General features: G+C 36.7%; 1 protein-coding gene across 1 annotated transcript; it reads right to left on the minus strand.

Moving 5' to 3' along the window:
• Positions 1 to 683: 683 nt before the first annotated feature.
• LOC132552494 (uncharacterized) lies at positions 684 to 7,001 on the minus strand. The gene is made up of 4 exons (XM_060216672.1): positions 6,048 to 7,001; positions 4,657 to 4,818; positions 3,484 to 3,627; positions 684 to 2,979 (listed from the first exon to the last, which is right to left on the minus strand). Exons 1-4 carry the CDS (start codon positions 6,895 to 6,897, stop codon positions 2,489 to 2,491), a joined length of 1,647 nt encoding a protein of 548 aa, XP_060072655.1. The 5' UTR covers positions 6,898 to 7,001; the 3' UTR covers positions 684 to 2,488.
• Positions 7,002 to 18,644: the final 11,643 nt, after the last annotated feature.

Consider the following 18,644-nt stretch of genomic DNA (forward strand, 5'->3'; position numbering starts at 1 on the left):
TGAAACTTTATTTAACAGTTGTATGGTAACCTTCATGTATGTCCTCTGGAATCTAAAGTAGGGCGTGCGCTTGGTAATAATTTCTTCTTCTTTTTTATTGAGAGACTAAAACATTTAGTTCAGGTAGTAAAATAAATGTGATTTGCCCCATTACTATCACAAGATCTTATTTTTAAAATGGATAAAAAATTTAAATCGATTAAATCGCAGCAACGAATTTCCATAACTTTAATTCGCATGAATGCAACTAATTACAGGACACTTAGGTGAAGTGTATCAATCATTTAGGACCCCGATTTCAAAAGCAAAACAGCGTAACCCTTTTTTTTTTTTTTTTTTAAACATTTGATATACAATGTTGTTCACCATACCTATTCATTATGTAGTCACATCGACTTGTACCGTAATGAAAATATAACTCCCACCCCAAACCTCATCCCCCGGATCAGTTAGTAACATACAGTAATCTTGTTTGTAGTTAAGATATATATATATATATATATATATATATATTAGGCTTTATTCAGGCTTCTTAACATAATCCTATTAATACACAATATAAAAATTGTTTAAGTTAACAAGTAAAAAATATTATATTAATTAAAAGATAATTTATTATGATAATTAATTTAAAAGAATAATGAAACAAACATTATTTTACACGTTATTTTATTTAAGACAAAGTTTTGATTCTCAGATGTGACAGGTCAACAAACATTAACAAAACGAAAAAAGATGTACATATACTAGGTAGATAAGGGATTACTTTTTAGTACTTTTTCGGGATATATTTATAGGTAATACGTGTAGTTTACATCAGTAGGAACCATTTTTAATCATACACTGAAATGTTGGTTAAAATATTAACACAGTGTCATGAAAAAAGTAAAGAATGAATCAATGTCTAAACAAAACAAACACATTTTTAAAAATAACCTTCGGAAATCTCGCAGTTTCTTAATTCTTAAATTTCAATAATCTTTTCGTCTAAGAGTTAGAATGATGATATGGTAACATTGTCCGTTTGTGGTTTTTGTTTGTTGAGACGCGATGTCTGCAGTAATGAATGCACTCCAAACAATGAATGATGAAGTCTTAAGCGATCTGTATCTCGTCATGCGTAACGATTATATAAGTAGCGCAATATGAAGATCACGTGACTTTGATTTACTTTGTACGTGGGGACGAAATATATACAAGAGACATTTCAACGAACAACGAAATATGAAAACAGGATATCCGATAAATATATTTTAAAAAAACTGGATTTCTTTCACGAAATAGGACATTAACACTTCCTGACGTTTTAATAAGTATACATCATCAGAGATGAACAAACAAACTGGAAGTATACACAGTATATCAAAGTAAGTATATGTATGTAATTCATCTGCAACGAGGAAATAGTACTTAATAGCTTTTCGTGATTCAATAATTCATATGCCATTCTAACAACACCGATCAGGAATGCCCTAACTCTTGTTTGTACACCGAAATCAACGCATTAATGAAGTTAAAACTTAACGTATAAGGACTGGTGAGATTCAAATGAAAACCCAAACAAACGTGTTCGGATTGGCGAGATTCACATGTATAGCGAAAGCAAGTTATCTAGATTGATGAAATTCATATGTACATCGAAACTACGTTATCCGGACAGGTGAAATTCACATGTACATCGAACCTAAGTTATCTGGATTGGTGGAATTCACATGCATGCTGAAACTACGTGATCCGGACTAACAAGATTTCCATTTAAACCCAAACTAACATATCCCTACCGAACCGTCGAGATTCACATATCAACTTGCTTTTCCGGACTGGCGAGATTCAATTGTACAACGACACGAAATTGCCCGAACGGGTGGACTTCACTTGTACACCGAAACCTACCAACTTTTCCGGACTGGCGAGCTCGCATGTACATTAATTCAAACGTATCCGGACTAACGAGATTCCGTTATATTAACAACCTTACGTATCGCACAGGAATGTTCAAATACATATAGTGATACAGTTAGATATGGTTTCTTTCTTTTCAGACTTCTTATTACTAACGATTTTGATTTTTAGGAGGGGGGCGGGGGAGCTGCTACACTTCATATAACCGATTATTTCAGTCCAGTAGTTCGGAAAACTCCAGTTAACGAGTATTTACTAATTCGCGCGTTTGAACAATTCAGACCAGTATTCGAGTTAAACAAATATTTGAATCATTTCATTGGTTTGAAAATGTCCAATCTGTATGAGTTATTACCATTTCACCTCTTTGAACAATTCCGTTCAGTAGTCAAGTTAAAAGAATATTTAGCAATTCATGTATTTTAAAAAGTCCAATATGTATTCGAATTAAACCGAGCAATTGCCAATTTACGTGTTCGAATGAGTCTCTAGTCGAGGTACGCGAGTATTTATCACTGCACGTGACGACACATTTAATAGTGTAGTCGAGCTTGACGGATACTCAACGATGCATGACTTAACTTCATCATAGACGCGTCCACTCTCTAATATTAGTTCCTTGTTGATTCTCTAAAAACTCGTTTTCTTTTTCTTTTTGCTCATCAGCAATCTTGACAACAACGTTTTTTCCCGCCATTTCGACCACGCCGTTAGGCTGTTTATAGTCAACCATGTCCCTCTGTTGCTTCTGTTTCTGCTCGCTTGCTCTTTTCTTCGGCATAGACAGAACAATTTTCCTCCAGAAATGATTAATCTTCTTTTCGCTAGGATCCTTTCCAGGATATTCAATATATGTTACCGAATTGATAATCTGTTTCAGATTCGGGTCCATATCGTCGTTTACGTCAGAAATATCCTCCAGGAGTATTGGAATGATCTTGTGTTTCCGTTTTAGCATTTCCTGCTGGGCAATCTGATATTCAAATCTTGTGAACTCGCTGGTAACGAACCGTGGCGTGAGAACCAGGATGGTTCGTCTGCTGTTGTCAATAGCACGAATAATATTGTTAGCAATCGCTGAAAAAAAAAAATCGAATCAAATATAAGTTTGTTACAACATGATATGGTCCTGAAAATTACATTTGTTTGTTGGCGCTAAGAATATGAATTTCTCCGGCATGAGATTCGGTGACCGACTTAAAGGAAATTTGGGCTGGTCTAAATGAGCTGAACTATGAATAAAAAGTGATAAACCATGTATATTGTACATATACTGGTGCATTTGATAGAAAACGTCCCCTCACTGGTCAATCTTTATCCGAGACAATACTAGATGTAATTGCTAAACTTATCTTTGTTCTGTTTGGAAAACGAATACAATATTGAAAAGTAAGAATTATAAACGTTCAGATTTATATGTGGTTTACAGTGAATTAAACTGAGTGATTTCAAATTCGGATTGTAGAAACGACTCCCAACTCAACAAGAAACAGTATTGCCACTTAACCCACGAAACTTCTCACCGTTAAATAAATTTAAACTTTCAAAGAAAGATTTTTACGTGCACATGGGCGTACTCACTTTCTCCCGGTAGGAAGTCCCTTAAATGTACACAGAGAGTGAAGCCGAGTTCTTTCTCAAGCTTAGGAAACAATGTGTGTAACACGAAGTCTTGGTCAACGTCTGCCGATTTGTACGACACAAATGCATCCCACATTTTCTCATCTGAAATAAATTAGGAACAATTAAAACATTTAAGACGGAAGCACGTCTGAAGATGTACTTGAGGTTTAATGTCTCCATAACAACTAGGATGCTATCAACCTTGAAGAATTTCAGTTTAGAGAACATCAACGGCCCCAAGTCAACAATGGAAGATTCTGTTTGTTATATAACATACATTCTTTTACGAGCATTCGTGAATAAGACATCAGATTCATATGAAATATAAATCGCCGAATATTTTATTTTTGATCGCATTCCTTGGAAACGCCGCAATGTAAGGTAACGGACCATTTTCAGATTTAACAAGAAACCTACCAAAACGTGAGATTGACGGGCATAGTAGATTGAAGACCACAAATCTGGAGAGATTGTGTTAGTAGAGGCCATTGTTACTATACTGGAATGTAAAGATGTTAGGATAAACTGATTGGAGATAGTTGGTTTACAACATTAAATTGCATTGACACATGTGCAAGTTTGTTGGAAAATGTTTTATCTTTCCATCGATGTATAATTTATAACCATCACCCTGTTATAAACTTTATAAAACATTGCCTGGATGTAGACCCTGATAGTGGTAAGAATTTGATGTTTTATATAGAAAAGAATTCTAACTATCGACCTGGACCAAGTCAAAAGTAAAACCACGGATAGACAGTCAGAACAATCTGGACTACATTAAGCTATGACGACCTAACTAAAACAACGGGAATCTTCAGCCAATCAAATCAAAGATTCGCCAGGTGTTATTACACGTGTTGTCGTAACACAATTTATACAAAGGTGTCAATGATAACACGAGAGATATACGTTATCTATATAACTTTTCTCGGTGAAGAATTTTCCAAACGAATCACCAACAAGTCCTAGAGGAAGACACTTGTATGATGCAGTTCAATTAATATTTTAGCTATGTAATCTGATTCTTAAATCTTAATTTTTAAAAGTTGTTTAATCGGGACTCTTTTGTAAAATCATTCTTAAACAGTATTTTATTGATGATATAGTAATGTATATATAGACACAAACCGTCGTCCTCATACGCCTGAAAGTAATGGACAATCTTCATCACTATGGTTACTCTGTTCCGCCACATCCAGAAAAACAGCAGAGCAGCTGTCGTGAGCAGAACCACAAGTACAATGGCGCTGACCCAAAGGGGCCACAAAACTACCTCGGTACTAGCTGGAGCTGAAATTGGATGACATTATCAATGAGTTACATAAAATGCTATACATCATTGGTATGTATTCTCGACGTTTCTGAAAGAGAATGATACCTGCTTTACGAGTACCAACGGCTGAAGTGTATTTCATTTTTCATTTTTTCTCCCTTTTTCAAGTAGAAAGATAAACACTGAATACTTACACATCGTTAGATAACGTTTTATTATAACGACTGATAAGAACACATTATTCAATGATATTCAGATCATATTCCTACAAAATCAAACAATCCCTCTGTAGTACCACAAGTATACACCGAAGTCTAAACAACAGGAACTGTAGTACCACAAACATACACCGAAGTCTAAACAACAGGAACTGTAGTACCACAAACATACACCGAAGTCTAAACAACAGGAACTGTAGTACCACAAACATACACCGAAGTCTAAACAACAGGAACTGTAGTACCACAAACATACACCGAAGTCTAAACAACAGGAACTGTAGTACCACAAACATACACCGAAGTCTAAACAACAGGAACTGTAGTACCACAAACATACACCGAAGTCTAAACAACAGGAACTGTAGTACCACAAACATACACCGAAGTCTAAACAACAGGAACTGTAGTACCACAAACATACACCGAAGTCTAAACAACAGGAACTGTAGTACCACAAACATACACCGAAGTCTAAACAACAGGAACTGTAGTACCACAAACATACACCGAAGTCTAAACAACAGGAACTGTAGTACCACAAACATACACCGAAGTCTAAACAACAGGAACTGATACCAAATACTGTTAACATTCTTATTTTCTTATGGTTCAATTTTTTGCGGCTAAAAAAGGCTAAAAACACCAAGGATTTTTTCAGCTGTCATGATGAGAGAACTACCCATTTCCATGTCGGTTTTTATTTTCATAGTGTCTATTTTTGTCGATTTCAGTAGTACTCCACGCTCCAAAAATGAGACCTACATATGTAAATTAATCACGAAAAACAGAACCTCTTGAAAATGAGAGTCTGTACAGTAATTGTATTCATAGTCTTAACAGCATGTCTCGAACCTACTTTTGAAACCCTATTTTACTGGTTGGATCGTAACGCACATAATGTACATACAATTCTTACATGTAAGGGCGTAACATGACTGTATTTTTATACTAGTTTAAAAAGGCTTACTCTCAAGTAAAGCTTATTTTTGAGGTCCTTTTTCTAGAGGTGTTATGTAATTACATACCTATTGTGGAGACAACCTTTTTCAACTCGCATAAATCTCCTTCGCGATCGAACCGGCATTGACAATATTCGGTGCCGTTCTCAAAGGATTTGCACTGGCCATACTCCGAACATGGCTTACAACAGAGTTCCTGGCAAAGTCCGCCTCCTCCACCGTCATCACAGACGCATTCTAAAATTGTTCCAATATTTCCATCACTCATTTTGCACGCGCCATATTCACAGACAAAATTAGGTACACATTGTCTTTCTGACAAAGGACGTTTTGTGTAATTTGCCGAGCAGGCATGTATAGCCGTGGAGTTATCAGTGACAGGTGTAGGACGTTGTGTATTTGGCGTAGTAGATAGTTTAGTTGCAGTTTCTCTTGTTTGACATCTAAATGTATCACCTTCCTCAATACATTCTGCATTGGAAGGACAAGAGCAGATATACTCATGACAAAATATCCCCTTCCATCCAGGGTCACACAAACAATTAAAACCCGATCCTTCTCTGTCACAATAGCCGTGCACACATTCAAATCCAGGAAAACATTGCCGTTCCGACCACGGTCTCAGGGTCGTAGTTGATCTGTGACTGGGCGTTGTCAGAGTTGGAGAAGTAGTAGACAACGGTCTCAGTGTCGTGGTGCTGACTGAATTTGTAAGAAATTCACACCTTTGTCCTGTGAATGATGCCATACAATGACAGCCATGTTGACAGGTGATGTTGTCATGGTAACATGTTCCAGAATTTAAACAAATGTCAGAAACATCCATACAGGGATTTGTACCACAGCTGGTACCTTCTGCAGCCATGTATACCAGTAATATGGCAAGGAATTCAACGAATGTAGCTTGATTCAACATGTTTTTTTACCGAGTAACTCACAATTTCCACTAATGCTATGCCACTGTTCTAGATTGACAAGTGATTAATCAATATCAAACAATTAGGAAATCATTAAAAAATAGATTGTCAATTCAAATTAGTTATGAGTCTTCCTTCAAAAGGAACGGTGTCATATCCTCGATATCACGAACAGTATTTATAAAAACACCAAGAAATGCACGTGTTTAAGGTATACAGCCCTGGTCATGCCTCATTGGCTTTTCGGTTTAAGTGGTCATTTAAGACGTCCAATCAAACCATCTGGTCACCAATCGATGAGTCAGTTCGAGCGTGACAAAGTAAGTATTCACTTGTAACACAAATGTTTTGTTCCCGTCTTGTTTAAATCATGAATATTTTTGCATTATCATATCCACATCCTCAGGAAGGAAGCTGTAGCGTCCCTCCAAATATCATCAACCCTAGTCAACCGCATAACTACACTGGGACATGTAGATGAACGTCTATATACGATGTCCGTGATCAAATACAGCGTGTCTCAGGTGTTGTTAGATAAACACACATGTGCATTAGAGTGTAACGGATTTTAAATAAGGGATTGGTTTCTATGTAGAGCATGTGTGATGGGTGTGGGTGTTACTAGGTAGATTCTGAATAACAAAAATCACATAAACCATACTGTTGATATACCAAGCTACGAGAAATCTTGATAATGAATTATGCCTTGTAATGATAAAATATTACACATACACATTCGTACAGAAGCATGATTTGTATCATAGCTCCTTGGGATAAACAATAGCGTCAACACATGAAAACAAATGTTGCCCGAATTCTCAATAAACTGAAGATTATATTGATGATGGCTTGTCTTTAAATAGCAAGGAATTTATTAACCATGACAATCGTTTATACAAATTGTAATTACCCAAATAGGAAAACAGGGTCAGAACATGAACAGTAACTGCTTAGTTAGATCTCTAAATGGGACAGGTACAACATTCCCTTCTAACAGGTAGTAACTACACTATTCACCAAACTATGACATTAAAGGTTTGTAACCGACATTACTATAACAACAAGAAAATACTAATGTGTGAACACAATCACCTGGACACTTACACGTAGAATAACACAAGGTGTTCCGGAAGAGTAAGCGTCTTCTGCTTTCTGATTAAATAGATGCTGGGAAGCATATCACATAAAAGTTTGCAGGGATTATATCCCAGAGGTTTGAGGTAAGCATAACACAGTGGTATGATGGAATAATATTACACAGTGGTTTGACGGAAGTACAGCATACAGAAGTTTGCGGGAAGCCTTTCACGCTATGGATTGAGGAAATCATATCACACAGAGGTAGAAATGTATTTTAGGGCTCATTGATATCTTTTACCGAAATAAATGTATATTTACATTAGATGATAATTGTCTGCTGGGCCTGGCTAGTGGTGTTTTTGTGTAAAATGAGCAAAATAAAGCAAATAATTAACCATGCTATCTTGTAATCCTACAAACAGTTCTGTAATTGTGTACCCCTCAAACTTTACATTGTGCGTCTTTTTATCTTCAGATGTAACTAATCTACCTGTACCTGTACTAAAACCACATGAATTGTTTGCCAGTGGAAATTAACATAGTCAAAAACTGCTGAGAAACTTCTATAATGGAATATTGTTCTTAACTGAATTCTTAAATGTTTGTATGTACAGCAGACCTGTATCAGCATTGTGGTAAATAGGTCATCCAAATTCATTTAAAATAGACGCTAATGCATCTTGTCAATCTTTCATGCTTTGTTGCACCCGGAAGTAAATTTAATTAAATTAAACTGAAAAGCTCACAGGTTTAGATCTAAAAAATGCATTTTATTGCTTAAAAGTTAAAAAGGTTCTACAAGCAAGCTATTTAAGTGGATGTTAGAAATGTTCCTTTGCTTCGTACGCTTACACAGCATTCCAACGTCGCAGCACCACCCGACAGAGGTAACTGTACCGCCCATTTAACTGCCTCGTGTTTCCTTTCAGTGAGAAATATAAAGTCTATTAACAATGTGTGTATTGGAGCATACTGACTACGTGAGAGGATTACGTATGGCTAGACACGATTTGGTGTATATAGACTTCCTGGTACGTGTACAAAAATTATCGGACTTTTTTTATGATGATGCACTTAATACCTGGTCTTAACTGTTTTTGTTCCGGTGTCATGACGTCGTTGTAATTGGAGAAAGGTGGCTGGTCTTTCCAGTTTTACCGGTATGTAGGAGGAAGTACAGTATTTTAAAGAAACCCACTTTAGCTTGCTTTAATATTCATTGCCCATTGTTTCTTTCGCTTGTTTAATTTCAACACATTTTAGATGAGAAAACAAGTCCATAAAGTTGTACATTTTGATATATATCTTTAATACCGGCATTCATCGACCTATATTAATTCTGTCTTTCAAAACTGATTTCCATTTTCCTTCGCTGTTTTATAGTCTCCTAGCCCAACCTGGTTTAAGAGCGTCAACAAAAGCATTCAAAGGTATCATCTTCAATCTACCATCACTACAGTTTTATAGACGAGTGATGACTGCTGACAATCCTCATACTTGTTACAGATCACAAAACAAATGTTTTATATCATTACAATGTCATACAGATAAATCCAATATACAACTGTACTAGGAAATCTATATGAACTAAAATACCCAGGCTTAGGTGATGCCAACACTGAAATTTCACATTGAATTCGTAGTGATAACCAGTGCATATCAACCTACTAAAATTGTGTCAAGTTGTAGACGGAACATCTGTCATGTCCTCCACTACTGACTGACTCGCAAAACACAGTAAGATAGAGGAAGAGAGATGGAGGAGAAGAATAAGGTGTTGTTGTTGCTGTGTTAATGTCCAATAAACATATTACACTGGTGGAAAGGTGTCAGAACTGAAGCCCTAGGGTTAGCCAGCTGTCACACAGGTGCATTAAAACGTGTGTTGGATTAAATTATAGATACACTTGTATTCAGAAATGAAATTCATTGTCTAAAACCGATTGATGTACAATGGTTGTTCAGATGCATTTGTTACAAAATTAAGTTTCACTATGGTAACATTGGACCGAGTCTAGAACGTCAATATAGAACATGGAACTACATTGAATAAGACATGAATAATATCAATGTATACATCTATGTGCGTACCATTAAATTGCCATCCGTATATCGATAATTCTAACAAGGTCTAGTCTGATAAAAATCCTAACGAAAATTCAGAAACGTTTACTCAAGCTTAGAAACCATAGTATAATTTACCCTTCCCCATGAGATTGTGACCATGGCGTCATGAAATTAACAAGTTCGATAAACTACCTTAACACACTTTCATAATTGAACACAACTAATTTTTTATATTATCTGAAAGAAAAAAATAAACTATTTTGATGATTTCTTGCGGAAATATTGAAGTCATTAAATCAATTATTTTACTTCTGAATTTTTGCTTATATCTCATTTTTTTTCATCTTGGTAAGATGAAAATAAAACTTGTAAACTCGTTTAAGATTCTATTTTTCAATCACTACAACACTATGTAACGATGTTACAAATGCCGCTTTGTTATATCAGTTACAGTATGCAATTCTTGCCGACGTAAAATTTATTCCTCCATGAGAGTTTCTTTATATTGGAGACAATATTATTTGTCCGAGCTGGAAAGTGTTCTACAATGGACCAATCATATCGGTGACCGAATCACTCCCCAAACTAATAGTGGTAATATGCCACAGTTATTAATGCGGTTCAAATTTATACTGATCTCGATTTCTATATTTAGATTTTCTATATGACAGAAATCCACCTCCCAATTTGATATTGTTAAATTAGGTTGATATTATTTTCTCTTTATTATCAATATGTCAAAAGGCTTTCTTGGCCCCCAAATCTGCTGTCAAGTGAAACGAAGAATAATAATGACCAATAGGTGCCGTAGCCGTAGATTTGCACGTGCTGTTTGTTAAGTGAATTTTCTGTGCCCGCCATTAATATCTATGTGATTGTGAACGAACATTTTGTTAAGAACTGTATGTTTACAGTTACTGATATTTTTGTAGAAAATGTTCAGAATTTTGTGTAGAAATATGCTGTCAATTATATTGTCGTAATTCTGTTGTTTCTTTAATGAAACACATGCCAGGAAAGTTTCTTTGAACACAAGTCCCATTGTTACCTACGTCCCTGTGTCCTGGATGTGACTCAACAGATCTTAATAACAGATATGTGATCGGTTGTTTACTCCCTGTTAAAGATGTCCTAATATTGCAATATTGACATGTTACAGACAGAAACACTTCATTTATCATAATGTAGTGATACAGAACCGTTAACGAATACATCCAGTCGGGTGTGCCTTTGAAATATTTCAGCAGTCATTCTTAAAATACTACCAATGGTTTTTTTTTTTATTTCTTTGACTGGTTTTTCCATCATATCTATATGTAGCAAGGTCGGGAGTATGAGTTTCTCCATTCGAACAACTAGACGATGTCACTCCATATTTTCATCCTCTAAGTTGAAGCATAGATCTAGAATTCCTTGAAATAATACAAATGGCATAATACAATACAAGGTAAAACACGTCATAGAACACACCCAAATAAAACTCACACTAACACACAACACACAGTGACATTCACGTTACTGACAATACATATTTACTTTGTTGTACAGATACAAAAATGAATATTAATTTCACTATGTAGTCTATTACAAGTATGCTACACATTACTCATATTAACATTTGACATAAATGACCTAGACCAAGACCTAAACAGAAATAGGGGATTAAATAATGCAATAAATATTGTTCTCATCCATACAGATCAGGTGTAAATATAGAATAAATCTAAAATAATCGAAGTGATTCTTCGAAATAGATGAATAAATGATATTTATCAATAATAGACATACACAATTTGCAATATAAATCAGAGACTTAGCCCGTTATCACACGACGGACATGAAAGCAATGAGACAGCAAAACACGTCTTTACAGCCCAAAATCAGTAGGAAAGGAAAGAAAGATTAGGTGGGAAAAGAAAGAAAGAATTGAACAGCACAGGTCACAGGTCAAGTGATCAGTCATTGTTCAGATCATGTACAATACGTCACTAACAATAGTATGGCTATTCCGGGCCTACTAAATATGTAACTAGACAAAACGAAAACGCTTAGCATTTAAGATATTTTCCTCCCCCTCCCTCCCCCTCTCCTACCCCCCTCTCCTACCCCTCCTCTCCTACCCTCCTCTCCTACCCCCATCTCCTAACCCCTCTCCTACCCCCATCTCCTACCCCCTTCCCTTCCTCCTCTTACCCCCTAAAACCCTTCCCCTCACCTCCTATTCCTCCCCTCACCTCCTATTCCTCCACTCACCTCCTATTCCTCCCCTCATCTCCTATTCTTCCCCTCACCTCCTATTCCTCCCCTCTCCTCCTATGTGACATGGCACGTTTTTGTTTACCTACTTATACATGCATACATCCCCATGTACCGGACACGTGTAATCATAATCAAGAGGATGATAAAGCACTATAAAGGTACTTGATTAAACTCGTGACAGCTAACTCATCACACATACATTTTAACTGCCTTGAACGGAAACTGGACAAAGACAAGGCCGGCACTTAAATAAAAACAAAAATAACCTATTCATGCGACTAATTGGACGTCTAATGTGTACGACTATTTGTATGAATACGATAGCTGATATGTGTCATTGTCTTACTTTATCTTGCTAAACATGTCGTTTCTACACCATCAAAACGAAATAAATAAATAACTGAATAAATACATGAATAAATAAATAAGTAAATAAATAAATAAATAAAAAGATAGTGCAACGATATATCTAAAGACCATTTTGTCGCCCAAAGGGAAAAAACACATACACACACAAAGCAAGAAGCCTGTATTGCTCACCTGGTTTCGTTTGCTGAATTTGATTTAATTTAACCAAGGGAAAAGTGTTTAAAACAGTTGTATCTACATGTAATTCCAAAACGAGGTTAGATGCACTGTTTGTTAAAACACGATGTTCTCTTTACCATGGATGTCTTCGGTTCCAACATCAGAAGGATTTTAAAGACTTTCTATTTCCACTGTCTGGCCCCAATGGACCGGAAACCCATTGGTCAAACAATATTGATCTCCTTCATTCAAGCATGTCTCAAACCAAATTGGGACAAAATCCAGGCATTCCTACACACGAATGTTAACGGATCTGCCCTATCTCCCCTACTGGGCCATATCTCTCCTACCCTATAGGGCTGTGGTCCATCATTTATACAACATTGATTCAACTGAACCCAATGCATTAGGTCAAATTGGGACAACATCCAGGTATTTCTACAGAAGAAGCAGGTTTTAAAGAATTTGTTCTATTTTCTGTAATGGGCCGTGGCCCTTCGGCACCATAGGGCCGAAACCTAAAGTTTAAATACAATAGATTCCTCTCCATCAAATGATGCTTCCGACCAAATATGGGCAAAACCCAATCATCCCTACAGGAGAGTTGGATTTTAAGGAATTTGTTCTTATTTCCATATTAGGCCCCGCCTCTCTGTCCCAAAAGAATGTATAAATGTGTGTGTGTTTTTGTGTGTGTGTGTTTTTTTTTTTTTATACAAAACTGATTGCCCTTCATTCAGGCATGCTTCAAACGAAAGATAAAAAAGAGGCAAATGCAACAGTTTTTATGTGCTATTGGTAGCCTCTATTGTCGTACGTTTACAGTCCAAACATGTGCCAAAAATGAAAAAGCATGGTTTTTGGGGAAAATGCTACAATATCATTCCTTCGTTTTCAAAAGAAAACTAAACATGACCATGCTGATGATAACATGTTAGATATTTGCACAGAAAGAAGTAAAAATTTTGAATACATTGGGAACAGGAGATAAAAATGAAATGAATTGCCCAGAAATAGTGATTAGGGTTTTGTGCAAAGGTAAGATCAGGCTTATAGTTCACACACTGAGTTAAGTTGTTTTGAACACTAAGGCGCGTTTTCATTTTGGCAGCCAGCGCCCTATTCTTTTCGTCTCGAACATATATGGGTCCTCGAATTCCATTGAGACAGGCTGTTACCATTCTAACAAGTGCCTTGATGACCTCAACGACATAGTTGGAGGCAAGCTGTGTTTTGTCTGTGCCTCTGCTACCAATCTGTATTTAGCTGTGGACTTATCAAGATTAGCTTGTAAGTCATCACGTTGAGTCTGCCCAGGTTTTAGATAAGACGACATATTTGTTGTCAAACCGCGTGATTCCATATTTGGCAAAACATCCCTTAACCCTCAATCAACTATGTCATCGTCATCTTTCTCCAGCCAGGAGAGATTATCCATAATGGCTTTTGTAAATCTTTGAATCGGTATCGCTTCCAAGAAAAGGTCCTAATGTGTCCAGAATGCAATTTCTAACCATCAGGTAGGACTATGCTCATGAACTTGAAATAGTTCCGCTTCTTCTAGCTACAGTGCGAGATTCTCTGGAGCTTGTGATCAGATCTCTTAGGAATAAAAATATATGTATGACAGTCGCCAGTTGACCAAAATATGCGTCTGAGAACAGTGTTGTACTCCAGTATATTTTTTCTTGTAAGATTACCACGTCCAAGGAACAAAAGGACAGTGGCTATTTCTAATGTTTTCACTATGTAATGAACATTTTAGATGCACTAGAAATTAAAGAGTTGAACGCTGTTTCAATGATATGTCTGTCTTCAATTTTACCCAGAACAACAGTAGTGCATCCTCGTGGTTTGGAGTGCCAGCAGAGAATGAGCAATAAAAAAGAGTTTTAAGGAATTGTGTTCTTGTCAAACCAGTCCAAGCTTTACAATTAGTATCATCCAGAGATGAGAAACGTAGAGTAAAAGAAGATTTCTGCTTTGATAACATTTGTGATATCTCCAAAAGATCATTGATGATTTCCTTTCCTTTGATTTTCTTTTGATCTCTTTCATCAGTGCGGATTTCAGCGTTAGAGTTAATATCGTTCCCTATGAGATGAAGTGAACAAGGACCAAGGACACCATAGCTTGAAAGATGAGTTGGAGTTTTGCGCGCTTTGGCAATATAGTCGAGTATTGATTGAAACTCTTCATACGTAATGTACATTTCGCATGGGAAGACTGGCCATGAGATATATCCTCTATCGTATATATTGTAATATTTCGCCGGGTATCATCATCAACACTAACGTTTCGATCTTCAGGTTGTGACTTTCTTTTATGATAAATTAAAAAAAAAACATACCAATCTCTTGATCATCAATAAAGTTATTGCCATCTGCCTTTAAAACATCAAACAACTCATTGTGCTGGGGAAGTGTTATATTTCTAGCAGATTGCTTGGTTTTAGTGTCTCTCCTAAAGACAACTTTACATTCTGTACCTACATATCTAACTCTCGTTATGAGAACGGTGCTGTATTAGGTGTTTAAAGTCTCTGTCTTAGTAGAAAATGTAGAAAGAAATATCATAAGAACAATTGATGTTAGGAGTATATGTCGTACGTAATATATTGTTGGAAGATTTGTATAGTAATTATCGGTCATATAATAAATTGTATCTAATATCCTAATGCCATTCCAGGACATGTATTACTTGTATACGTGTTAGGGGTTGTTATATGCTGAGAGGAAAAAGAAGCTCAATTAGCAGAAAGTTAATATTGTAAATTAAATCTTTGACGTACACCCTTGAAACTTGACAAATGTGTGCATTTGAGTTAGGTCCCTATGGTACCGTATCAAAATCACTGATGCATAACTAAACTGCGCACGCCGCTTGTACAAAAGAATAAGAGACAAAAGCACGATATCTCGAATCCATGTATAAAGGATTGGTTCAAAATCTGTGTGTGCGAATCTTCAGACATATCCGTCTTGATTTCCCACCTTTTAAACATGAACAGTTCACCGTAAAAATGCCACGACTGTTCGAATTGACAAAGGTCGTGCCATTGCACTTCTTATGCAGGGTGCCCGGCAAAATCAGGTCGCTAATCAATTTGGAGTCCATCCATCGAACATTTGCCGTCTCATCCAAAGACTTCATGCCACCGGAAGGGTTGCAGGCCGTCCCGCAGCCATCGCCCTCGTGTGACGACGCGTCGGCAATGCGACTTTCGTACCTACGTAATCGCTTTCTGATGGCCACGAAAACAGCAAGGAACACACTTGGGCGTCTTCATGTTCCAACTGATCCGAAGACAGTGCATACTCGACTGCGTGCCTTCGGTCTAAGACCGCGGCGGCCATAGTTTGGACCACAGCTTAAGCCGTAAGACGCTTCCCAATGCAATGTTGGAGAAGGGTCCTGTTCTCAGATAAGTCCATGTTTTCGCTTTACCGGGCAGAAGGCCGACGTCGTGTCTATAGACGTACCCACGAGCGCTATGCAGATGCTTGCGTGATAGAGAATGAACGCTTTGGAGAAGGATCGGTCATGGTATGGGGAGGGATTGTGCATGGTATTAAGACTCCTCTGTACGTTATTCAGGGAAATCTCACGGCCGTCTGCTATAGAGATCAAGTCCTAGCGTCGCATGTTGTTCCTCTAGTACAGCAGCGTCAACTGACGTTTCAGCAGGACAACGCCCAGTCGCATGTAGCGAGGATTTGCCGTGGTTATCTCGCAGCAAACAATGTCCCCACCCTAGACTGGCCCCCATACAGCCCTGACCTCTCCCAAATAGAACATTTATGTGGTCAACTATTTTCCAGTTACACCATAATTACATTCTAAAACCCATTTCTATTTCCCGTAGTTGACCTGAAAATTCCAAATTGCGTTTCTTTTTCCTCCAGTATATATTAGGGAAGGCACATGTGCACATGAAGGTTTGGAGTGTAACAGGGTGGTCTCCTAAGTCCAGATTCGTTCAACGAGTCATTGGGGTGATACACATCAAATGGTTTCGGTTTTTGAGCAGAGTTGGGGTAAGTGATAAAGCTAAATTGGTATCTACACAAAACGTATATGCCAAATAACTTTGAAAGGACTAAATTCGGACCAGGTAACTTAAAAAAACACAGAATACGTTTTGTTTTCACGTCTGGTGGTGGGACAGAATAACGATAAAAGCCAATTTGTCGCTGATTAATGATTACCTTCCTTTTGTCTCTGAGTTTGGTAAAATAACTAAGTATTCTACTGTTGCTCTGAGGTACGAAGTAACGTCATCAAGTCTCGCTCTGAAACGAAATAATGATAATTTTTGTTCTGTCTTTGCAAAATATTTTCGGAAAGAAAATAGGATCTTGATATATATAAATATGCAAATTGAAATATCAAATATATCAATATTGTTATTGCGTGATAGCCAAGATTAGGAGCACCACTCTCTTGTAGGAAACACTTTGCCTAATGCATTTTTCTCGAATTGTGACAAGGAGATCTCCAAACACAGTATTTACCGAAGATAAAATAATATGTGTTAAATTCATAAACTGAAAAACAATTAACATAAAAGACAGAAATAATCAAATAAGTATTCATTTGATAATATTATATGTTATGTTGGTCTCAGTCAATATATAACAACTTATCTGAGAAGCTATTAAATTTCCTATCCAAGTGATCTGGAGTTATCTCCCTTTAACAAACGTTTAGTAAATGTTTCATTTATATTGAATATTATTAATTACCGAAGATGAGATGATCAAGTTTGATAAAAATCATTATTACCAGAATTATTTATTTCATAATATGGATAATTACATATGCATTTCTTTATGTATGTTTCAGTATATGCAAATACAATAATCCCCTAACTAATCCCCTACGGTCGCCATAGTAATCTCCGTGAGAAATATTCTGTCTCTTTGTGTGAAATGAAATGGACGTATTTGATGCTCGTAAGTTCACCTGTTGGTTCCGTTGTTGTATACATATCTCTCATTAGAGAACGTGACATTACTTACTTGAATTGTCCAAGCTAAAGGTAAACATGGCGGGTATCGCCGATGAATTAGAAGACGCTTACTCTTCCGGAATACCTGGTCTTTTTGTCCTTGTTCTATTTCTGGAGTCTTCGTGTAAATCTTTCTTTTGTTCACATTTTGCCCTAGTTTTATGGAATTTGAGTTCGGATTATGGTTATGTTGCCGTGTTGGTATTTTCTTTATGTTTTCTGAAAAAGTCCGTCTTTGGAACTTTTCATTGCATGGATCGTTGTAGGAGGAATACGGATCTATCATGGGGATTTTGAACTCATCTCCCCTTGATGAATAACAAAAAGGTATTGACATTTTGCAAATACCAACATAGGTTAAAACGCATCTTACAAGAAATCAGTATGTTTTTTTCCTTACTCTTCAACGAAAACGGGGAGTTAGACACTTAAGATACGGTAATACTTCGTATATCAATACTTATCATAGGTTAGATTTTAACGATATAAGCACGTAAAAAGGACTACGGAAAAAGAAATGGACAGGTCGATATGACCTGTATAATCATTTGTTCATGTTGAGGTATACAGAGGCACTAAAAAGTCTTCCCTGCTTTCTCCAACGGTTTGTTATGATCAGCTAGTGTACATGTAATAACATGGTCTCCTGGATCTACAGTTATGTGTTACATTTTCGTCTCTGGTTCTCCTATCATTTACAGACTGTGGAGACGAATATCGTCCACTGCATTAAAGCGAAATATACGTAACAAACTCTGTAAGTAATGCAAGATTGTCGAAATGTGCAAGTTAAATGTGGAA

This window comes from Ylistrum balloti, unplaced genomic scaffold (genome assembly GCF_031769215.1).
Source record: "Ylistrum balloti isolate Yb309-2 unplaced genomic scaffold, AGI_CSIRO_Ybal_v1 Utg370250, whole genome shotgun sequence".
NCBI classification, from domain to species: Eukaryota; Metazoa; Mollusca; class Bivalvia; order Pectinida; family Pectinidae; genus Ylistrum; species Ylistrum balloti.

What these genes read in the sequence shown, in the direction of transcription:
- LOC132552494 (XM_060216672.1), bottom strand. Translation starts at nt 6,897, where the DNA reads ATGTTGAATCAAGCTACATTCGTTGAATTCCTTGCCATATTACTGGTA. An exon ending in AAAGGTTGTCTCCACAATAG is followed by an intron (nt 4,819 to 6,047) that starts GTATGTAATTAC and finishes ATCCAATTTCAG; the next exon opens with CTCCAGCTAGTACCGAGGTA. An exon ending in TCAGGCGTATGAGGACGACG is followed by an intron (nt 3,628 to 4,656) that starts GTTTGTGTCTAT and finishes AATTTATTTCAG; the next exon opens with ATGAGAAAATGTGGGATGCA.